Genomic DNA, 25246 nt, shown 5'->3' with positions numbered 1-25246 from the left:
GCTAGAAGAAACCACTAATTAAGCACTAGCTAGGGGCTACAGGCAGAAATATTTCTCTGCCCTGAAAGCTTACCTTCTTACACAACTCCACTACCTGTGTGACCTTGGGCTAGTCGCTTCCCTTCTCTGGGAAATCAGCAAGATGTGGGAGGTTCGTCTAGATGACCCGTAAGGTTCTCTTCCAGCTCCACGAACCTATGGTGCTTCCGGCTGGGAATCCTAGGATTATGAGGGGCAGCCTGTGTGTGAGAGGGGAGTGGGAGGGGCAGCAAAGCAGGGTACAGACGAGTCGCCGCGCTGCGTGCATGCGAGGCAAAGCTCGGGCATACGTGAGCTTGGGGAAAAGGGGGGACCGAGCGCGCAGCGCAGGGCTCCTTCGCATGTTGAGCTGTTATTTTGGGTCCTCGCTCTTGTCATGGGACTAGAGCAGAAATCGGGGCTGCACTGCCACCTCTGGTTTGCAGCCTCATAAACCTCGTCTCACTTGGGCTCCAGTCGATCTTGCTCCCCGCACGCGCCGGCCGCTGCCCCTCTCCGTCTTCTTGGGAGGAGAGTGCCTGCTGCTACCCCGGGAACCGCGCCACCCCCAGTGGAACCATGGCATCGGGCAGGAGGGGCTGGGACAACAGCCGCGAGGATGATCTGCCGGTCTACCTGGCCAGGCCAGGTACCACGGACCAGATCCCCCGACAGAAGTATGGGGGCATGTTCTGCAACGTGGAGGGCGCCTTCGAGAGCAAGACGCTGGATTTCGATGCCCTGAGCGTAGGGCAGCGAGGGGCGAAGACCCCGAGGAGCAGCCAAGGCAGCGTAGGCAGCGGGGGGAGCCGGCCGGTGGCGGCTGAGCCAGACACCCCCCGGAGGAGCCAAGCCCGGGAGGACTGCCGAGATGCCCCCGCTCCAGCCCTCAGCGGGGTGGAGATTCGCAGTGCTTCTGGCAAGGAGGTGTTGCAGAACCTCGACCCCAAAGATAAGGTAAAAGAGTGCCCCCCATTTCAGCCTTGCTTCCTCCTCTTCCCACCCCTCCCTGCAGCGTAGCCCAGCCCGGGGGCCGAAGGCTGCGCTGCAACTTTCTCTGTTCACTTTGCACCCGACTCACGGGGGAAGGAGGAGATTTTCCTTGTAACTACCACCCCTTCTCCCTTCTCCGGCCTTCCCCTTCCAATTCCGGACCCCCAACTCAAGTTTCTGTCCGTAGTATCTATTTGTGGGGCAGGGGAAGTGGGAATACCCCCTACCCTCCTCAGTTGGGCTTCATGTCTGTACTTAAAAGAATCCTTCTTCCTCTGCCTCCCTGCCCTCTTCGCGATCTCCTCATTTCTGGATGGGTGTGGAGGGCTGGACTGTGAAGGATCTAACTAGGTTTTATTCTGCCCATAAGAAAAAGTCCACCCTTCCTGCTCTGTCTCTCTCTCCATCGACTCAAAAATACCCGCCCCAGACAGGCACCTTCAGATCCCAAAAAGGGATGTCTAGGACAACCAGACAAGGGGAGCTGGGGGAAGGGGGGCTGTCACTGGGGTCGAAAGCAGCAAAAGTAATTCACAGAAGAGCTCTTCTGTAGTCCGGAGGAACAACATAGCAGAGAGGGAAGTTGCTCTCCTCCCCACCCTCCGAGCCGACACACACCCCAGTGCGGCTGGAGCTAGCAGCTCAGTCATCCGCCCCACTTGGGAAACTTTGTGTGTGAAACAGTAGACTAAACACCCTCCAAGATTATTCTGCCGACCTCACACGTCTTAACTGTCACTTTGTCTCAGATTGTATTTGCCTGAGGTATATATGTGTGCATGGGCCAGCTCTTGAACTCTGAGGTGAGATGATATAACCACCTTTCTGGATCCATCTTAGTTATTTAAAAATAAAGGACACTATTAAGGGTTTCTTAAGAAACCAATCCTTCTCAGCTGCTCACATGTGTGCCAAAGCTAATACATGTGTGTATTGTCAGAAACTTATATGGCTGAAGTCACTGAAGAGACCTTGCTTGACATGGGTTTTATTTGGTTGGTAGGCAGGTGTCCTGAGAATCTGGGCACAGGTAGAGGGTTCAGAATTCAAAATGATGCCTAAGGAGGAAGAAACAAACCTATTCAGATACTCTAGTCCAACAGAGCTTTCTTTCCTGTTGTCTCGGTGTTGGATGCAAAAACCAACTGCATCTATTATTCTGCTTTAATATTGTTATGAATAATCACTTGAAATGGAAATTGGCTCCTTAGAGGAATTGCAGCCAGTGCCCACAGACTCTAGACTTTCATTAAAACACATAGTTAGCCAATAGGAGGGACAAGGGCCTTTTCTTTGGGTTTCATATATGACAAGCTCACACAAAAGCAAAAATGCAAAAGAGAAACACAAGGAAAAGGTTATTTACAATTGGGATTGTTCAAAGTAACCTTTGCAAAAACAGGATGTTGATGTTACTTGAAATCACAACTGATAATCGTAAATCTATGTTAGGAGTTCAAAGCACCTTTCCCCTCCTCTTGCTGCTTTTTAAAATCCTGGGATTTTCCCAGGATCCTCCCTCCTTTTTCCTTTAGGGAGGGAGGAAAGGAGGAATTGAGCCTCTTATGTTTGGAAGGGTTTCAAGTTGTTTCTAGATGGAAAAGTGGGCCTTGAAAATGGGTGTTCCTTCTCTTTAGGTCTAATTTGGCCAGGAGTGAAAACGTTTACTTCCTGACTGCCAGGAATGAGATATGTGGTGGATGATGTCAGTAAACTATAGTTAACATTATTCCTTTGACTACGACCCCTCTGATGTGAGCCAGACTTTTATGGTCAATCTGTAATACTGATGAATGGTAACTAGAGGAAAGAAAAATGTACTCCTTGTAATCGCAACAATTCTCCTTCCTTCCCCCTTCCTTGCAAACCCTGTACTTTTGGTTACTAATTGAAAAATAATGATATGACATAAGTATCAGCAAGATATACAGTGCTCTATGGTTATTCATAGGTCAGTCTTCAATGTTGTTGGCAGTCTGGACAATACTGTATTATTATCTCCAATTTCATAGAGTTTCAAGGGACCTTAGAGGTCACTTGAGCCTGTCTGCCTCTCAGTGAAGGAATCCTTTCTGTAACATCTGTGACAAATGAATATTCAGTCTCTGCTTTCAAAATATTCACTGACAGGCAACTTACTACCATCCATTGTTAGACAACTCTGTTAAAAAAAAAGTTTTCCTCTATATTCATTTGGAATCTGCCTCCTCTTGTCACTGCTATTCATTGGTCTTAGTTCTGCTTTTTGAAGGTACACAGACTAAATGTAATCTCTTTTTTTACATGCCAGCTCTTTAGGTATTTGAAGATAGCAAAAATGATCTTCTCTTTCCTTGGTTAACCAGTTCCATCAACATTTCAACAGGCTATTGCATCCGTCATCTCATTGCTTTGGATAGTCCTGACTCTTCAACTTGCCTGACACTTGTCCATGGCTTTTCATAAATTTCCCATACACGGTGCATCCAACATGCAGGGGGCCTTCGTTTCATCTCTCATATTTATGTAGATCCCGTTACAGGACTTGGGCTGCTCATCATGTATCCCTTGCTCTCATTACAAGACCAACTCTTCTTCCCCCCCCCCCCAGGCATACATGTCTCCAATGACATCCCCTACTCCACATCTCTTGCATAGTTTCTTACTTGTGACATATCTCACCATGGTACCTTCAACCATTCTTCATAGAATATGGCTTCAAAATCCTTCATTATCTTCTGGATGCATTATAATTGATAAAGGTCCACTTTAGGATGTGGTGTCCAACACTACACACAGTTCTCTTAAAGTACTCTGATCAGGACACAGCACAGCAGAGCCATCACCTTCCTTCTCCTGGATATTTTATTAAGGCTGCCTAAAATGTTGTTAGCATCTTTGACAGCCGTATCACTATGACTCATGTCAGGTAAATCCTCTATGGCTTTGCCTCACAAAACATTGTTTAAACTGGGTCTCCCCCAAAGAGTATTTTTGTAGTTTTTCCCACCAAATACAGGACTTTAAATTAATCCCTATTAAGTTTCACTTTGTTGGTTTCAGGCCATAACACCAGTGTATCCAGGTATTTTTAACTTGTGATTCTGTTCCCCAACGTATCAGTTACCCCCTCTCAGCTTTATGTCATCACCAAAGTTGACAAACTCGCCTTTACCTCATCATCAATAAAAAATGTTGCACAGTATAGGACTGAGCACAGAGCCCTATATATATGGATGTATATACACATACCACCTATTAAAGATCGCTTTTCCAGGCTGATAGTCCCTTAATCAGCATTCTTTGGATTCGGTTTTCAGCAAGCCACGTGGATATTCTCACTCAGCCCAGTTTCTTCATATTCTAAGAGATTTTGTCAAATATCTTGCTGAAATCCGGATATTTTGTCTTATGGTATTCCCCTGACCATAATGTCATCAGAAAAGGAAGTAAGTATAGGATAAAAATAAGTGAACCCTAGAGGACTCAAATCACTAAAAGCCTCTGGCATATTCTGGGTCTGTAAATAATAACAATTGACACTTATAACACTTTACATCTATCATCTCCATTGAGTTTCACGTTGTTGTTCGCCTCTCATTTTCAAAGAGGATCATCAGTTTCATGACAACACACTAAGGGAGGCGTTGTTACACCCTTTTTATAGATGAGAAAACTGAGGCTCAGAGAGATTAAGTGATTTGGGATTTTAGAATCGCAGACTTAAAGCTAAAAGGGACCTCAGAGGTCATCTAGTTCAACACTTCATTTTACACATGAGGAAACTGAGGCTCAGAGAGGTTAAGTGAGTTAGGTTCACAAGATCACAGCCTTAGAACCTAAAATGACCTTCTAGTCAATTCTCCTATGTGACAGATGAGGAAGCCGAAGCCCAGAAGTTAAGTGGGTTGTCCAGATCGCTCGGCCAGGTAGTGGGAAAGCCAGGGTTTGAATTCAGATCTTTTCATTCAAAACCCAACTCTCTTCCCTTGCTCATGGTCACACATGGCAGCATTTGAATTCATGTCTACCAGACTCCCAAGTCCACTACTCTGTCACAATGCCTTGCTGCCTCTATGACCTACAAAGAGATCCTTATCATCTGACTTGTATCCAAGAGACTGGTCTTCTGAATGTTGTAGGAATAGTTAGGCATGACCCTGGTGCTTTTTCTCAGAGAGCTCATACCTTCAGGATTTACTAAAAGCATTCATGCAAACACCACTCAACTTTTCTTTGTTTATAATTGCTTACACCAAGTGCCTAAAAAAGCAATTCTAAATGCAAATTGAACATTTATCCACATTTCTTGCCAAAATCATAGACATTCCCTAATAGTGAACAGATTGTAGGAAGGGGAATGTCAATACATGGCTGGCTTTCTTAATCACACTCGAATCATACTGCTTCTGCAAAGAGCAAGTGATGCTGGGAGGGTACATGTTTAAGGAACATCTAATGGCATTGTCACCACAAAGATAATTTTCATCAATTAGTATTTTTCACAGGGACAGGTGGGGGGCCTACAATCTACGGTTCCATGTTTCCTAGTCCCCCCCACCCCCCCACCCCCCTGGGTCACTTCTGTGTAAGATTCTCTCTTTGGTAAGCCATTAGGAACCCTCTCAGGGTTGAGGTATAGACAAATAAGAGCGTGGCCCTGAGTTCATACGCCCATGTCCAGTGGTGGGATTCAAATAAATCAGCAACTGGTTTTCCACGGAACCGAGGCCGAGGTGCTGCCAATGTGGAGGCACAGGCCCCACCCCCAATAACAACCGGTTCGCTGAACTCAACCTAAAATTAGGTACTGGTTCTGCTGAACCAGTGTGAACCGTCTGAATCCCACCACTGCCCAAGTCTTTTGACTTGTTACTGCAGCACTCAACATTTTTAAAGTAAAGCCAGTGGAATTAAAAGTCCCATACTTTCCTGTACATGGGAGAGAGTTAAGGCACAAGGTGAATCTTTGGGCTTATAAAGGCCTATTTATTTAATAACATCAAAACTCTCAAAAGACAAATTTCACAGTATCTCTCTGGAGTCTTTGACCACCTGAGTCAGCCCAGTGACCAGTGAGTGATCTATTTAAGGAAAGATTCCAGACTCCTTAACCTTCAGGCCACAATCAGATAGGGTCTCATTTATCTCTTTTCAAGCTTTACCTATGCATGATTTCTTCCAGGATTTGATTTCGAGTGACAGGATGTATTTGAGAGGCATAACCAGTGTTTTTTTTAAGTAATGCTATGGTTGGCAATGTTCCCTCCAATTAATGGTCCCTAGAGGTGGTGCTATCCCCCCTCTCTGCTGATGATTCTGTAAGTAATGTTTTACAATATCCAGCTTACTGCTTGTGATGCTTTTCAGAGTCAATGATCTTATAGCTGCTTCTTCTTGTAATGCATTCTGTAGTTAGTTCTAATAAATGATGCTCTCTTGAGACAGTGAGGATAGCTCTCTAAGAACAGAGAACCCAGCACAAAAGAACAGTGTTTACTGCCTGTGGGTGTGTACTTCATGGCATTTTATTTCAGGGAGAAACAGAGAAAATAGGGCACTGAACCAGACTATTCTAGGAAGATTTCTAGGGAACTGAGACATTTCCTAGAAACTTGTCTATGCAGTTACATGGAATCATGAGGTTGAGGGTACAGCTGTTCTTCATTTGATCCAATCCACTGCCTGATGTGATGTGTTCTAATTGTGGCCAGATAGGTTATACACATAGTAGAACCCTCAGTAGAGTGAAAGTTCCTTGAGGGCAGGGACTGTTGTGGTTCTTTCTTTGCTTCCTTATACCGAGCACCTTGCAAACTGTAGGCACTTCATAGATGTTTGTTGAATGAATGTCTTGTTATTGCTGTTCATCCTTTATTTTCAAGGAGAACCAATGACATCATGAGGGTGATGGCTTGACTTGCGTGTGAATTGGATATGAGTGGGGCAGAGCTGCACAATGAATGAATAAGGATATGAAGTTAGAGATTCCATAAGGCTCTGTTCAAGAGAAGGCTTGTTATGAGAGTCTAGTATACAAGGGATAAAAACAAAAATCTTCCTAGAGACACTGTGATAGGAACAGTCCCCATAACTGAGTCCTTGGAACATGAATATATATGCGCAAATGTATGTCTATATATCCATCTGTCAGCATTCATACTGCAAGAATGAAGGAGTTCTAATTCCCTTTTAGGTAATCAATGTATTGCAATGCAATTCAATTTGACAACATTGAAAAATTAAATTAGAAAGTTAATAACCATTAATGAAAATAATGAAATAAACATCTAATGTATGAATGAAATATGGTACAAACCCTTACAAAGCAGATACAAATGGATTAATAAACAGCCATCTAGCCAAAGCTTGCTTTATTCAGCAAACGTTAATAAGAGTCTACAAGGCATAAAGCATAGTGCTGGATGTTGGGGATATAAAGATGAAAAACAGCACAGACCTTACATTCGACAAGCTTAAAACCTAATATGGAGGCACAAGATGTGCATAAATAAGTGTACTACAAGGTAGGATGTTCGGGGACAACTGGAAGAGGGAGGGAATGGTATCATCTGGGGTATCAGGGGTATTCCATGGGGCCGGTGGTACCTTACCTTGAGAGAACAAATGAGTTTTAATAGGCAGAGAGGAGACAGGAGACTGTTCTAGGCATGGGGACAGGATGGCCTATGCCAGGGGTGGGGAACCTGCAGCCTCAAGGCCACATGTGGCCTTTTGACTGAATCCAAACTTCATAAAACAAATCCTTTTATTAAGAGGATTTGTTTTATGAAGTTTGGATTCAGTCAAAGGGCAGCACTTGAGGATCTAGAGGGCCATATGTGGCCTCAAGGTTGTAGGTTCCCCAGCCCTGGCCTATGCAAATGAACAGAGGCAGGAAAGGGTGGAATGAGATTAGGCAAGACTCAGTTTGAGTGAAACTCTGAAGGAGAGAAATGTAAGATAAATCTGAAAAGGTTGGTTAGAGCCAGATTATGGAGGCCCTTCAATGCTGGCTTGAAAAGCTTACATTTTCTCCTCAAGGCAATCATGTATGATGTCTTTTGGAGGAGATTTATGTTCAATATTTTGGGAAAATTTTGTAGTGGCCCCCACCCCCAGTAGGTACTAGTTAAAATTCCAATTTATATAGAAATGAAACTGTTAACTCTGAATGCCAAAAAAGCAATTCTAAATACCATTTTAAGGGGTCCAGATAATAGAAGATTATGACAAGATGCTGTAGAATGGTGGTAAGTTTGGTTCAGAGGGGTAAACCGCAGGCCAGAAATCTTTTTCCTTCTGCTGGGGTATGAGAAGAGTTTATTGTAAATGAAACGGGAGGTCCTGTAAGTATTGCAGTTAGAACCCGAGGTTTTCATTTATTCAACATGTTTATTAGGTGTCTTCTATGGGCAAAGCATCATGCTAGGCCTCACAATAGCTGCAAAGTTGAATGAGATAGGATCCTTCCCTTCAAGGAATTTAGAACTTGGCAGTGGATTAAATCAAGCATGCCATACTTCAAACTTTTCATGTGCAGTAAAGGACAAAGTAGGAACAGTATTTTGTGTGGCTTGTGCAGAGGCTATTAGCAAAAGATGCCTGAGGCAACCCTGATCAATGGGTAGTGCACTGATCCTTGAGTCAGGAAGATCAGGGTTCAGCTCCTGCCTCAGACACTTATTAGCTGTGTAATCCCTGGCAAATCACTTAACCGCTCTGTGCCTCAGTTCCCTCAACTGTAAAAGAGGAAGGAAAGGAAACAAAAGGGCAACTACATAGTGAGGTGGACGAAACACCGGGCCTGGAGTCAAGAAGAGTCATCTTCCTGAGTTCAAATTTGGCCTCGGACACTTACTAGCTGTGTGACCCTGGGCAAGTCACTTAACCCTGTTTGCCTCAGTTTCCTCATCTGTCAAATGAGCTGGAGAAGGAAATGGCAAACCATTCTAATATCTCTGCCAAGAAAATCCCAAATGGGGTCATAGAGAATCACCCATAACTGAAGCCACTGGACAGCAACAACAACAAAAGGAAACAAACCTTTATTAAGTACTTGCTATGTGCCAGGCATTGTGCTACTATTATCTCAATCGAGCCTCATGGTGATGCTGTGAGGGAGGTGCTATTAATATCTCTATTTTACAGTAAAATAAAGTGGTTGGACTAAATTTTACAGGAAAATGAGTTGGTTGGACTGAATGACCTCTAAGGTTCTTTCCAGTTCTGTACTGACCAGACATGATCTAGCAGAAAGAACATGGGTTCCGGGACAGAGAACGTGGGTTCGAATCCTAGCTCTGCTCTTTACTGCCTCTTTGACCCCAGAGAAATCACTGAATCTCTCTGTGTCCAGTTGTGAAATGAAGCGGTAGAACTAGACGATTTCTAAAGGCTCTTCCAAATCTAAAGTGATCGTAGATTAGACTGAGGACCCCCAAAGAACCAACCAAAGAATAATAATATAAAGGGAGATTAAAGCAGAATGAATGAATGAATGAAAAGGCATTCATTTATCACTTATTGTATGCAAAGTTCCCTGCCAAGCAGAGATTCAAAGAGAAAATCAATCCATCACTGATCTCGGGATGCTAATATTTTATTAGGAAACAAATATTATAGGAGGTTCCAGCTGCAAGTCAGATGGAAAGGCTCAGACAGCCCTGGTGTATGTGGCAGAAAAGCAGACGGTAATACATCTTCTTTGATGCCATTTCCTTTGATAAAGGACATTTAAAGAAAGATACTATTTGCATCCAGAGAAAGAACTGATAAATAGAAGTATGCATAAAATAATTTTACACATATATACCTATTTGTATCTAATGGTAGTCATGGGTGGGGTAGGGGGAGGGGGGTTGAGTGGGGGGAGAGTGGGAGGTGGGGTGGAAAAGAAAAAAAAGGAAAGAAATTTGCATGATAATTTTGTTCTTTGTTTCATCTTTTTTATGGTATTGTTATGGAAAAGTTTGTTTTATTCCATAAAACAAAAATATAATTTCCATCGATAAAACCATATCTGCTTCTGATGTTAAACCATTTGACAGTGCCAAGAGTTTAGTGACTGTGATGCTAATGAAGTCACAGCTCCACGAGGGTTGCTACCCAGGCTGATGGCTAGGGGTGAGGAATGAGGGGCCAGGCTGGAAGCAGGGCTGGTGTTAGCGGGGAGGGCAATGCTAGTCACTAGTCTTGCTTGACTTTTGGTGTTTGGTGGTGGTGGGTGTTTGGTGTTGAGGTTGGAGAGGTCTTCTACAGGGGCTGCTCCCTGGCTTTGGGGGCCAGGCTGGAAGCAGGGCTGGTGGAAGAAAGTTAAATATTCAAGGAAGAATTTTATATATTGTATATATATTATATATATTGTATGTATATTATATATATATATATATTTAAATATATTTTATATATTTAAAGAACAAAAATAGGAGATAAAAAGGAGAGTAGAAGGAGGAAATGTATCCATATGTTTATAAAAATCAGTGGGACAGGCTCTTTATCTACTGTGGTAATTCTACCCAGGCACTGCCTTAGCAGATGTTCCTGAGTTAGACCGCGAAAGGGTAAAAGCAGGAAATATTCAAATGAAATGTATTAAGTTAAAAAAGGAGGGGTTAGCAGAGAGGAAAGAGAAGGAATAGGAGTGGGAAAATAGTAATATGACAGAGAGTAATTAATGGATCAGAAATCTCAACTTCTTTAAGGTTAATGAAGCTTTTTCCTTCCAACAATTCTATGAAGTAGGTACAGTCATTGTTATTAGCCCCACTTTGCATATGGGGAACTGAGGCCTACAAGGGGTAGGTTACCATGGACACACAGTTAATAAGAAAATGAGTCCAGGTTTCCTGACTCCAAGCCCAGACCTTTTTCCATTGGCACCGCTGTTCTGAGTCAAAAGTGCAAATGGAAATCTAGTTTGGAATTGGCCTTGAGGCTTGTTTAGCTTTTCTCCAGGATATTCCCATAGCTGGGCATAATTAAATGTAGAAAGTAAGGATGTAAATAGCAGCCCTACAGAAGGAAATGGAGATACAAGTTATGGAGCCTTGAGGAAGGACAAGCCAGACTTAGCTTATTTACAGGAGTCTGGATTAGGTACAAAGACAGAAACAGAGAAAGCTGGGTCAGGGTTATAGATTCTTTCTGGGTCATAAAAGAAAAAACACACAGGGCCACCTATAATTGAGGGTGAGAGAAGAGGTACAGTGCTAAGAGCTCTGTACTGAGAGGCCAAGGATCCCAGTTCAAATCCAGATTTCTGTGTCTTGTAACTTATGTGACCGTGGACAAATTGCTTTCCTTTCTGAGCCTCAGTTTCCTCCTTCAGTAAAATGAGGGAATTGGACTAGATGATTCCTTAAGTGTGTTTCAGCAATGAGCCTATGGAAGAGGTTAAAGAATAAATGGAAAGAGAAATGGTTTTAAGAAAGGTGAGTGAGTCCCTTGCTCCAGGGCAGGCCATCCTGAGGGCTTTTTGTGACTGTTGCCCAAGGCAGGAAGCAAGTAAATTACCTATGGAGTGAATTTATTTTAGAAGTAGTGGGTAGGAGATGGGGATGTGTGATGATGATAGGAGGTAGTATGGAGTGAGAGCTCACATATAATGAAAAGAGAAACAACATATAGAGTAGGGATGATCTTTGTTGAGGAAAAAAGAGAAAGGAAGGAAGAAAGAGGGAAAGAAGGAAAGAAAGAAGAAAAAAAGGGAGAGAAAAGGAGAAGGAAGGAAGGAAGAAAGAGTGAAAGAAGGAAAGAAAGAAAAAAAGAAGGGAGAGAGAAAAAGAGAAGGAAGAAAGAGCAAAAGAAGGAAAGAAAGAAGGAAAAAGGAAGGGAGTGAGAAAAAGAGAAGGAAGGGAGAAAGAAAGAAGGAAAAGGAGAGATGGAAGGAAGGAAGTATTAAACTCAGTGTTCTAGCATGCATGGCATAGGACCAGTGCAATCACAGTGGCAACCGATTTTGAAAAAGGTCTACTTGGAAGGGATTTAACAACATTCTAAGCAAGTTAATCAAAAGGCAGGAAACATTGCTTCCATTTTAGTGCTTAAGATCGATAGAAAATGCAGGAAGTAAATATAAATGCGAAAAGGAGTAAGAACAATCCAGATTGTATATGAAGCTCAGCATCTATGGGCAGAGAAAGGAGAATGGTTGGAGTCAAGGAAAACAGAAATAACAATGACAGGAAAGCTCGACTGGGAAACTGGCAGAGAGGATCTAAATAATTGAAAAGGAAAAGGTCAGGACAAAAATAAAAAAAAAATTACTAGTGCTCTAGTAAAAGGAAAGAAATGAAGGTTTGAAAGATCAAGATAGAAAGTAAAGACAGAGCCAAAAAACTAGTTAGAGATGGAGTGAGAATTCCTCTTGGAGAACATTGTTGAGCCCACCAACTATAAAATATTATTTATAGAAAGAGAAATTAGAGACCTATAAACAGAAGTGATGCTCTGCAGATTTGAAATTTTGTTTAAGAGCTTGTGTATTTGTCAAAGATGTGTCTACTTGGAAGTGTGAAGTTTCCTTGGGCAAACCCAAAATGAAGGCATTTATTCTAACCTGGTTGAAAAGGCAAAGTCACTAACCAGCAATTTTGGCAACCAGGGCAAGTAGCAAAAAATGGGATGAAGTAAGCAACATAACTTGAGCCCCCAAACTGACTTAGTAATTCATGATATGAAAATAACAAGTGAAATAAGGTAAATTCAGTTGAGTCAGAGAGAGAGACAATTAGCTACTGTTAATGTTGTAGTCTAGGGGTGCTAGGAACCCTGAAATGCAAAGATACAGAGTTGGGGTCTGCCTTGAAAGAATTCAACCACTCAAGCCTTCTTTCAGTCCAGTAGCGAATTTATTAAGAGACCAGTTGGGCAAGATTACTAATGAGTCTGCAGTATTAGTGACCCCAATACAAGCCTGCCAGATTTTTAAGGAATCTGTGAATTTGATATTTAATACAGAAAGACTGTGGGAAGATCTGGATGGGATTAAGGAATGGCAAGTAGGCTGGGGTGGACCATTGGGCCAGGGGTAGACAATGAATGAGGGCCGCAATGAAAGGGCAGTTAAAAGGATTATACTGGGTTGGGCCAGATGCCTCAGGCTAATGCTAGGAATTTGGGGTGCTGAAATTTATAGGAAAGTTCAAGTACCCTTTTTAGGGGTCCCATTGCTCTATCAGCCCCATCATTAACTTACAGTTAAATTTTTGCACCCTCTAAATTTCCATTCCCTAGGGCAAAGCTACTGGGGCCCTGCCCTAGTTATTTAGGTTCTGTCCAGAGGGAAAATGGAATGAGAATAAAGAGCACTGAGCATAATGTTCAGGTAAAATGTCATCAGTAATTTTTGGCCACTGATACTACCACAGATTATGAGGCATTTGTTTTTTTTAAACATATACACACATACATATATCCATATATGTATATTATATATGTATACACACACATATATCTATAAAATCAGTTACCTATCATTAGCTTACTCCCTCTCAGCTTCCAGATGGAAGTCTCCATTACAACAAATAAATATAACCATGGAAAACAAGTGAGCACATTGGTCATGTCTGATATTTGCGCACTTTTAGTTCATTACCTCTCTGCTGAGAAACACCATCCGTACCTCCATTTAAAAACGCTGTATGGGCCAGCCATCTCTTCATTTCCAACATAGCTGTACTCCTCTGGATTTTTCACCCCCACTCCCACTCCCACCCCCATGCTCTCCCCCACCTCATACATACCATGAGCTGGCACCTTCCCTGCTACCCCCACCGCACTTCAGCTTCCTTTTATGTATGGTTTTTCCCCATTAGATTGTAAGCTCCTTGAGGGTAAGAACTGTCTTTCTTTTTCTATTTGTATTCCCAGGGCTCAGCACAGTGCCTACCACACAGCAGCTACTTAATAAATGCTTATTGACTGATTTACTGAGCTAGTTGAAAGAATCTTATTAAAGAGATAGCATCCAGGAGGACACCTGAACCTTTAAAATATAATGGTTTAAATGGTAGTACAGGTTATGAAAGAGTCAGACACAACTGAACAACAGCAACCAAAGATAACTTAGTCAAGTCTGCCAAAGGAAGGAGCTGTTCAGAATATTTAAAAATCATAGCTAATAGAAGCTTTTTAAGGTTTGCGAAGTGCTTTACAGGCATTATCTCAATTTGACTCTCACAACGGCTTGGTGACTCTGGGGTTGTTGTTTAGTAGTGTCCAACTCTCTAACCCCATTCGGGGTTTTCTTACCAAAGATGCTGGAATGGGTTGCCATTTGCTTCTCCAGCTCATTTCACAGATGAGGATACTAAGGAAATAGGGTTAAGTGACTTGCCCAGGATCACACAGCTAGTAATGTCTGAGACCAAATTGGAACTCAAGAAGATGAGTTTTCCTGACTTCAGGCCTGGTGCTCTCTCCACTGGACCACCTAGCTGCCCAGTGAGGTGGGTATTGGTTTTATTATCTCTATTTTGTAGAAGGAAACTGAGGCTGAGAGAGGTTAAATAACTTGTCCACAGTCTTTATAGTAAGTTTTAGAGGTAGGATTCAAACTCAAGTGTCAAAGGGAAAATTCAAATTCTAAGCCCCATTGTCTTCCCACTGTGGATTACAGAAAGCTTTCTACAAATGCAAATTTCTATGTAAAATACAGGTTAGAAAAGGATTGGAAGAATTATAAATAATAATACTTCTTATTTCAAGGACATGTGATTTTGTTGGTGATGATAGTCACTCCAATGATGCAGATCCCACATCTTATGCCTCTTTAGTAAGTGATTTTAGAGAATTACTGTGGCTATAACATTACTCAGCCTATGGCCAGCTAGGTGGTTACCTCCCCAACTTAGGGAGGCTGGTCCTCAAGTTGACAGATAGACAGCCCTTCTTTAGTATGGCGTTTGTGTCCTATTAGCATAGCCTTGGAAACTCCTAAGTCCCATCCACTCTATGATGGAGCATTCTACTTCAGTAGAGTACCATAAGGTCATTGATTTAGAGCAGGGAAGGACCTCAGAATTCATTGAGTCCGACACCCTCATTTTACAGAGGGGAAAGATAACTAGGACTTCATAATTAAGGAGGTAATTAAGGGAGAGAAGACTAATTAAAACTAGCATTCCTAGTCAAGTGGCATGATTCATGGTTCAGACTAGTAGAGGGGTCAGAGGAGTCCAGGAGAAAGGTTAAAGGTTAGTTTTGGTATTATGGCTACATTTTAGCTCAAAGGCAAGTCATGTATTTCTGGGTGAGTAAAATCACCCAGTCCTAAAGATTTAAGAGGATCATTTGGTTCAAATGGGAAAGGGTCACCTCAATGTTTTGATCGAAGTATCCAGAAGACATTCTTGAGGTTGGTGTTAAGAGCTAGTGTTTTCTCCTGTGCATCCTTATTTTTTTAACGACCTCAAACTTTTGGGCCAAATTTGGAATGCCATGGTATTAAGCCATAGGTTAAGTCACTTTCCCAGGGTCACAAGGTAATAACAGGTCAGGGATTTGAACCCAAACTATCTGACTTTAATTCTGGTATAAATTAGTCTTCAAGGATAGGAGCAACCAAAAAACAGAGTCTGTGAAACCAATGAAAGAGAAAGGAGAGTTCTGATGAATCAAAATGGGAGAAAATGTAGTAGAGCGATTATTAGGAATTTTTATGCTTATCATGAACCAACCCAGGGCAAGCAGTCTTGTTCCCATTTGAGGGGTTGGGGCAGAAAGGCAGCTCATCCAAACCTGTGTGAGATTTGGTGGCATCCTATTAACTAATTACTCTTACTAATTAGGTACTAAGCTCTGTTGTTTCCGCTTTGTTTGGTCTATGAGCACTGTCAGCTCCTTCTAAATTCAGCTCTCTGGCTCAGAGCTCCAGCTGCCCAAACCTCATTACCAACCCTCACTCTGTTACTCAGGAAAAGAGAAAAGGTGTTGGATAGAGATCCATAACATCCCTACTTTGTTGTGGTTACTGTATTTAACATTTAAGCACATGGGAACTATTAATGCACACCTATCTTGCTTTTCCTTAAATAGTCATTTTACCATCAAATTCCTTGCAAAGGACTTTTGGTTCCTTGAGAGTTCTGTTAACATGCCTTGCAAAACCAAATTTAATTGTAGCACATTAGACCAAATGAAGGGAAAATTGAGGTAATCGGTGAACTAAGTTTAAAAAAAACCACTTTTCTCAATTACCTATCTCCAATGAAAGTGGGGTCTGCAGAGGTTTTTGAGGGGGAGGAGGAGGAGGTGAGGAGAGCCTAAATTATTGGATGATATCCCTGTTGCAATGTGCTCTGGTCTGACCACATCTGGAGTTCTCCGTTTTAATTTTCATAAGAAGACACCGCAAAAGTGGCCAGAAGAGAATTCTTGGTACTGTTCATACAAGGGAAACACTGACTTGTTAGTCTTAGCATAAGTGCTACTGATATTAAGAAAAGTGAAAAAGAAAGGATTGTCTTGAACTAAAGATGTTTTTGTTTAATTCTGCATTTCCCCCCTGTGGGTCTCATGTACTTCAGACCGCAGTGGTGTGGCTCCACCAAAGTTCCAACATCATCATCATTTCCATAGTAACCTGCTATAAAGATGCAAACAGAGGATTACACCCTCCCTCCTTGCAGGCTTAGACAGGAAGGCCAGATGGGTTATGAGGGAGGGAAAAAGCTCTCACTGAGACATAAATCTCTTCAGGAGAAGCAAGAGGAAATCATTTAAGGAAGAAAGCTGGTGGGGTAATCATTGCCCTGGGGTGACATTTCTGTTTAAAGCTGGCCAGCAGCAGTGGGTGCGTTTCCAAGATTTAAATAGAGGCCTCCAAGTGTGTGGTGAGTTACTGACAAAGCCCGCTAATGAGGCCAGGGTCATGCATGGATTTGATTCCCATGTGAGACCGTTAACCTAGCTCCCTTCCAACGGACGCAGGCTGTATGTGTCATCCTAACTAGCTATGTCCCAAGGAGAGCTGGCTAGCTTATAAACCATCATCATCACGGCATGTCAGTACAGAGGCACACCCTACTGGTAGTGGGCTTCTATTGTCTTCTTCCCAGTATCAGATTAGGTAAGGAAGGTTGCCCTTCCCTATCCTTAATATGCATGTATACTCTCCCATCTCTATGCCTTTGAACAGACTTTCCCTTAGACCTATTGATGAAAGATTGCACCTTGGAGCCCACGAGGTCTGGGGCATTCAACCCTCCCTATCTTATACCTAACCATGTTGTTTGCACTGGGTTTAGTCTTTGAGACTAAACACCAAATCCTTTCATCACTGGACCAGAAGGAGCCCAAGGGATCCCTTTTCTCATGTTCATTGACTTAGTAAGTCTCACATCCTGGCTATCCTGGGTCCATTTTAGCTATGGTAAACTTGATTACGGCTTACGGTCTAAGAGATTCCCCAAAATAGAGGAAATAAAAAAATGGTACTCAGTATACAATATGAATCAGAGTATAAGATGAGTAATTTATTCCTATACACAAAAAGGAATGGCAGGTTTAAGGGAATTGTAGCACAGATTAATGTAATTATTAGAATAAAAATCTGTACCACCTTGTAGCTATTATTATAATCTGCCCGGAGGCTAATATTTAGACCTTATTAAAACATAAGGAGCTTTTCAAAACTTCTGATCAGACAAATTACATTTCACCTGGATTCTGTTATATCGCTCCACTCCAAACCTGGGTCTTCATACTCATCTGTTTCCACAGTCCACTGCTGACTCAACCAACCTCTCCAGTGGACACCCCCGCTGCTATAGTTTGCTATTTGTGTGTGTTTGTGTGTAAGTAGATAGATATAAAATTTACTATATATGTCTATATATTCATAGTTTTATAGTTTACTATATATGCATGCATATATATAATTTGCTATATGTATGGTTTTATATATAGTTTGTGATATAAGTGTGTTATATATTTATAGTTTACTATATATGTGTGAATGTATATTTACTATATATGCTTACCATTTACTGTATGTATATACAGAGTTTTCTACATATGAACATATGTATATGTGCATGTAGTTTACTATACATGTGTGTGTATATATATATATATAGTTTAATATATGTGTATGTTGTTGTTTAGTCGTTTCAGTCATGACCCCCTCTGGGGTTTTCTTGGCAGAGATGCTGGAATGGTTTGTCATTTCTTTCTCCAACTCGTTTTATGGACGAGGAAACTGAAGCAAACAGGGTTAAGTGACTTACCCAGGGTCACACAGCTAGTAAGGGTTGGAGGTTCTATTTGAACTCAGGAAAAAGAGTCTACCTGACTCCAGGCCTGGCGCTTTATCCACTGCACCACCTAGCTGCTCATATATATGTGTATATATATATATATATTCATATACACATATACTGTCTATTCTGTGGACATATTGTTCCTCCTCCTCCCTTCACCTCTTCCTTCCCTCCCTCCCAGTAGTAGAATGCAAGCATCAGAGATTGTTTCTGGTTTTGTCTTTGTATCCTCAGCGCCTGGTAGACTGCCTAGCACATAGTAGATATTTAATAAATAAATGTTTGTTGAGTGAATGAATAAATGAATTTTTCCTGTCAAGCTGTTTGTAGTTAGTTTTATTGATTTGGGGGCATTGGTTTAATAATGCAATGAAGTAAGAAGAGCAGAGTAGGTCTGTGATCACATGAGCTGACCTGCTTATATGTTTAATATGCTTACAAGACAGAGGAAGTAATGGCCAGAGTTTAAGAACCTTATACCCAAGGTACGGTGAAGCAGAACAGATAGTTAATTTTTCAGTGTGAGCATTTATACTTTAGAAATCAACAAACACTATAAATTAAGGACTGATTTATTGATTTGTTGATTGTCTAGACTTAAGAAAGTGATAGAAAAAAAGAATACAGATTAAACTCAAATATTTGTCCTGCCTACTTTTTTTTGTGGGGCAAGATGGTTGTTAAGTATTTACTACCATACCCCAGTTTACGTCAGAGGCTGGGCTGACTGGTCAGTTGCCGAGTCTTGTGCAAGATACATAGTATCTTACATTTGCCTCCCTTTCTCTATTCATACGGTCACAACCTTGTTTCAGAGCCTCATCACTTTTTGCTGAACTATTGAAGCAGTTTCCTATCTTGATTCTCTACTTTTACTCTTTCTTATTTCCAGTCCATCCTCTATCAAGCTGTCAAAAGCATCTTCTTAGAGCAGGGTTCCCTACTCAAGAAGTTTCAGTGGCTCTCTATGGCTTCTAGGATAAAACACAAATTCCTCAGTTTGACATCTAAAGTCCTTCAAAATCTGCCCAAAGCCTACCTGCCTGGGATTATTCCCTGTTCTCCTTCTGCTCTTTGAGTTATAGCAGACTAGTCTATAGTTATTCCCTAAAACTAGCATTCCCAGTGATGTCCCTTGACCAGACTGTTTCCTATGCCTAAAATGCACTCCTTTTCTCACCTACATCTTTTAGAGTTCCAAGCTTTCTTCAAGGATCAGCTCATGTATCATTTTATAGTAAGGTTTTCTCAATCTCCCTGTTCTCCCCCTCCTCAAATTATCATATCAAATGAGCACATGTAGCACATGCGAAATCTGGACTTACTCTCCCAACTTCTACTTGTTCTGATGAAGTTAGTCCCCAGCGCATGGTTACTAAGTCCCCTCAGGGCTCTGAGATTAGCCTTGAGGGGTTGGGAGTGTCCTTATGGGTCCCCGCTTGGAAATTGTTCCTTAACTACTTCAGTACTTGTGAAGAAAGGTCAGGCCAGAAGTTGTGAGGTAGGGAGGTATCTAGGCCTAGAGGTATGGAAGGCAGGGTACGAAGATGCCTAGTTACAGCGATCCCTTCAGAACACTGAAGTCTTGGTCAAAACATATACACACACGCACACACACACACACACACACACACACACACACACTCCCCATCATCATCATCATCATCATCATCGTCATCATCATCACACCTACAAGTATATATTTATGTGCATGTGAATTCTGAAAACCATATTGTAGGAACTTGATTTGACAGCTAACATTTATTAAGCAGCTATTACATGCAAGGCAGCTTGCTCAGTGGGATGGATGCCAGAATGGAAGATATCAATGTCCTTGCCCTCAAGAAGCTTATAGCCTACTAAGGGGATGTGACATGTACTCAAATAAATACAACACAAGATGGAGTGTAATAGGGACGGAGGATCCACACAATGCTGTAGAAGAATTCAAGGAGAGAAAGAACACTTCATTTTATTTTATTTTATTTATAAATTTATTTATTTTTAGCTTTCAACATTCACTTCCATAAGTTTTAAATTTTCTCTGCCTCCCTTCCCTTCCCTTCCTCAAGACAGCATGCAATCTGATATAGGCTCTACATATGCATTCTTATTAAACATATTTTCACACTAGTCATGTTGTATAGAAGAATTAGAACAAATGGGAGGAACCATGAGAAAGAAAAAATAAAACAAAAGAGAAAAGAGTCGCTTTCCTCTGCATTCCAACTCCATAGTTCTTTCTCCGGATGTGGATGGCATTTTCCATCATGAGTCTTTTGGAATTGTTTTAGGTCCTTGCATTCCTGAGAAAGGATAAGTCTATCAAAATCAGTCCTTGCACACTGTGGCTGTTACTGTGTACAATGTTCTCCTGGTTCTGCTCACAGTTCATATAAGTCTTTCTAGGTTTTCCCGAAGTCTGCCAGCTCATCATTTCTTATAGCACAATAGTATTCCATTACATTCATATACCATAACTTGTTCAGCCATTCCCCAATTGATGGGCATCTCCTCAATTTTCAGCTCTTGGCCACCACAGAAAGAGCTGCTATAAATATTTTTGCACACCTAGGTGCTTTTCCCATTTTTATGATCTCTGGGATATAGCCCTAGAAGAGATATTGCTTGGTCGAGGGGAATGCACATTTTTATAGCCCTTTGGGCGTAGTTCCAGATTGCTCTTCAGAATGGTTGGATCAGCTCACAGCTCCACCAACAATGATTAGTGTTCCAACTTTGCCACAGCTTCTCCAACATTTATTATTTTCTTGTTAGCCAATGTGATAGGTGTGATGTGGTATCTCACAGTTGTTTTGATTTATATCTCTCTAATCAATAGTGATTTAGAGCATTTTTTCATATGACTATAGATCGCTTTAATTTCTTCCTCTGAAAACTGCCTGTTCATATCCTTTGACCATTTATCAATTGGGGAATAATTTGTATTCTTGTAAACTTGACTCAGTTCTCTATATGTTTTAGAAATGAGGCCTTTATCTTCCCTAATTTTCTACTTCCCTCCTAATCTTGGTTGCATTGGCTTTGTTTGTGCAAAAACTTTTCAATTTAATGTAATCAAAATTATCCATTTTGCATTTCATAATGTTCTCTATCTCTCGTTTGGTCATAAATTCCTCCATTTTCCATAAATATGACAGATAAACTATTCCTTGCACCCCTAATTTGTGTATAGTATCAGCCTTTACACCTAGATCATGTACCCATTTGGACTTCATTCTGGTATATGGTGTCAGATGTTGGTCTATGCCCAGTTTCTGCCATACTATTTTCCAGTTTTCCCAGCAGTTTTTGTCAAATAGTGAGTTCTTATCCCAGAAGCTGGGGTCTTTGGGTTTATCAAACAGTAGATTACTACTATAATCATTGACTATTGTGTCTTGTGTACCTAATCTATTCCACTTATCCACCATTCTATTTCTTAGCCAATCCCAAGTAGTTTTGGTGATTGCTGCTTTATAATGCAATTTAAGATCTGGCATGGCTAGGCTACCTTCCCTAGTATTTCTTTTCATTAATTCCCTTGATATTCTGGACCTTTTGTTCTTCCAGATGAATTTTGATATTTTTTCTTGTTCTATAAAATAATTTTTTTGGTGGTTTGATTGGTATGGCACTGAATGAGTAAATTAAATAAAAACTGTCATTTTTGTTATATTAGCTCGGCTTACCCACAAGCAACTGATGTTTTTCCAATTTTTTAGATCTGACTTTGTGTGAAACGTATTTTGTAATTGTGTTCATTTAGTTTCTGGGTTTGTTTTGGCAGGTAGACTCTCAAATATTTTATAATGTCTACAGTAACTTTGAATGGAATTTCTCTTTCTATCTCTTGCTGTCGGGCTTCGTTAGTAATGTATAGGAATGCTGATGATTTATGTGGGTTTATTTTATATCCTGCAACTTTGCTAAAGTTGTTTATTATTTCAAGTAGTTTTTTACTTGATTCTCTAGGATTCTCTAAATATATCATCATATCGTCTGTAAAGAGTAATAACAGTTTCTTCTTTGCCTATTCTAATTTCTTCAATTTCTTTTTCTTTTCTTATTGCTAAAGCTAACATTTCTAGTACCATATTGGGTAACAGTGGTGACAATGAACAGCCTTGTTTCACCTCTGATCTTATTGGAAATGCATCTAGCTTATCCCCATTACATATAATGCTTGATGATGGTTTTAGGTAGATACTACTTATCATTTTAAGGAAAGCTCCATTTATTCTTATACTCTCCTGTGTTTTCAATAGGAATGGGTGTTGCATTTTGTCAAAAGCTTTTTCTGCATCTATTGAGATAATCATATAGTTTCTGTTAGTTTTGCTGTTAGAACACTTCATTTTATTTGGAAGGATCAGAGAAGGGTTCACTTAGGAGATGGCACACCTAAGCTGAGCCTTGAAAAAGAAGAGGATTTTAAGAAATAGAGTTAAAGAGTGAATGCCTTTAGGAGTTGGGTGATGGTCTGCATGGAATGCATGAAGGAAGGAAATAGCATGAAGAAGCTGTGTGAGGGGAGTGTAATCTGAGGCAAAGATGGAAAGGCAAGTAGGATTCAGATGATACTGGGCCTTAAATGCCAAGCTAAGGAAATTATGTATTACCCCAGAAGTAATAGGAAGCCATTTAATGTTATTGAGCAGTGATGTGATGTGCTCAGATGTGTTAATTAGGCAAATTATTTTTACAGTTGGGCAGTTAGGTGGTACAATGGATAGAGTGTTGCCCTGGAGTCAGGGAAACTCCTCTCCTGAGTTCAAATCTGGCTTCAGACACTTACTACTAGTTGTGTGATCCTGGGTGAGTCAATTACCCTTGTTTGCCTCAGTTTCTTCATCTGTAAAATGAACTAGAAAGAAATGGCAAACTACTCCAGCATCTTTCCTGAGAAAATCCCAAATGAGGTCACAAAGAGTCAGATACAATTGAAACAACAACAAATTTTTACAGTTATGAAGTATATACAAGAGACAGAAGAGACTAAAGGCAAGGGAAATTAGGTATTTGAGGGAGGGGAAAAAGTCAAAGATGAATGTGAGGTTTTGAGACTACATGATTGAGAGGATGAGGATGCTGGGAATGGGCAATTATAACTACTTTCATGACTTTTAAAAAGTCAATCTGGGCCTTACTTTCCATATATATATATATATTTGTATATATATATGTATGTATGTATGTATGCATGTATATATACACAATAAGGGAGCTGGTCTGGATTCTTAATCTGGGTGCATGGGAAGGGTCTCTTGTTAGATTATTAAGGTATCCATGAAATTAGATGAGAAAAAAATGGCATTTGCATTTTCACTAATCTCTGAAAAAAGCACTTTTGGAAAGGAGTCTGTAGGCTTCATCAGGTTTCCATAGGGGTCCATGATATAGGAGAGAAGAATCCTCTGAAACCTAGATGAAGCCTCAAGCTTCTAGCCCCAAGATTCTGTTTTCTAAGATCCTTTCTTCAACCTTAATATTTTATAGTCTATGTCTGAAGTTCCTTCCAGCACTGGCTCTCTATATCCCAAGGTCATAGGAGCATAGATTTAGAGTTGGAAGGAACTGAAAGAACATCAGATCCAACTCCATCATTTAACAGAAAGCCCAGAGACCCATTCCTGAGCCCTGAGCTTTCTGGAAGAAGTGTGTGTTAAAGAATGGGATTTTTTGTTGGCCTCCCTCTGCTTTATGACATTTATCATACTAATTGGTATAGCTATTTTATCTTCAAAGATTGCCATTTGTCATTCCTGCCTCTCTAGCACCCAGCCCAGTGCTGTGCCCATCATAATAGGTCCTTTATCAGTGTATCAATTTGAATCATGATCCTATGAATAAGTATTTCCTTTTAAGAGACTTTTCTAAGAGTGCATCTTAATCTTCATTCCTAGGCAGATTCTGTCTTGAAGCAATAGAATTTTTATAATTTTTTTTATCTTATTTTTATTTTTAGTTCCAAATTCTCTCCTTCCACCCCTCCCTTACCCATTGAGAAGTCAAAAAATACAATACCCGTTATACATATGAAATCATGCAAAACACATTTCCATATTAGCCATATTCCAAAAAATAAAAGCAAGAAAAATAAAGAAAAAGTATTCTTCAATCTGTATTCTGAGTCCATCAGTTCTTTATCTAGAAGTGGATAGCATTTTATATAATAAGTCCTTTGGAGCTGTGGTAGGTCATTATATTGATTAGAGTTATTAAGCCTTTCATGATGGATTATCTTTACAATATTACTGTTGCTGTGTAGATTGTTATCCTGGTTCTTCTCACTTCACTTGCATCAGTTCATGTGAGTCTTCCCAGGTTTCTCTGTCACCATCCCCTTCATCATTTCTTACAATACAACAGTATTCTATCACATTCATATAGTATAATTTGTTCAGCCATACCCCAGTTTATGGGTATCCCCTCAGTTTTTAATTCTTTGCCATCATAAAAAGAGTTGCTACAAATATTTTTGTATATTTGAGCCCTTTTCCTTTTTCTTTGACCTTCTTGGGGCCTGGACCTAGTCTCAGTATTGTCAGGACAAAGAGTATGCATAGTTTTATAGCCCTTTGGGCATAGTTCCAAATTGTTCTCCAGAATGGTTGGACTAGTTCACAGCTCACAAACAATGCATTAGCGTGCCAACTATAAGGGTGCTTTTTTTAAAAAGTGGCTTTTAGCAGAATCCCAAATCTGGAAACACTTGGGCAGGAGTGTAAGAGCTATAGAACTTTGTGTGGTTCATTTAGGCTCCCTGTTGGTCAGGACAGGGTTGGGTTCTCAAAGTAACTAGAAGGCTGAAATGATAATAGCAGGAAAAATCTGAAGCCTAGTGAAGCCTGTGAAAATATGATGTTTCATGATCAGATATAGAAAGAGCAGAGATAGGTTCATTGCTTTTCAGGGGCAGAGCTATGGTATCAGAATACAGCTAAACTCCTGTTTAGCCAGAAGAGTGGGGTAGCGGGTGTTACTGTTGA

At 40.7% G+C, this 25246-nt stretch overlaps 1 protein-coding gene across 1 annotated transcript in view; it reads left to right on the top strand.

Moving 5' to 3' along the window:
• Positions 1 to 202: 202 nt before the first annotated feature.
• Positions 203 to 25246, top strand: part of DPYSL3 (dihydropyrimidinase like 3) — a 140542-nt gene continuing 115498 nt past the window's right edge. The window contains exon 1 of the mRNA XM_036750723.1: positions 203 to 975. Within this exon, the coding sequence (XP_036606618.1) occupies positions 598 to 975 (378 nt within the window). The 5' untranslated portion in view covers positions 203 to 597. The remainder of the gene's footprint in view (positions 976 to 25246) is intronic.

The sequence above is a fragment of the Trichosurus vulpecula genome, chromosome 3, assembly GCF_011100635.1.
Source record: "Trichosurus vulpecula isolate mTriVul1 chromosome 3, mTriVul1.pri, whole genome shotgun sequence".
Classification (NCBI taxonomy): Eukaryota; Metazoa; Chordata; class Mammalia; order Diprotodontia; family Phalangeridae; genus Trichosurus; species Trichosurus vulpecula.
This window is presented reverse-complemented; position numbering and strand designations above follow the sequence as displayed.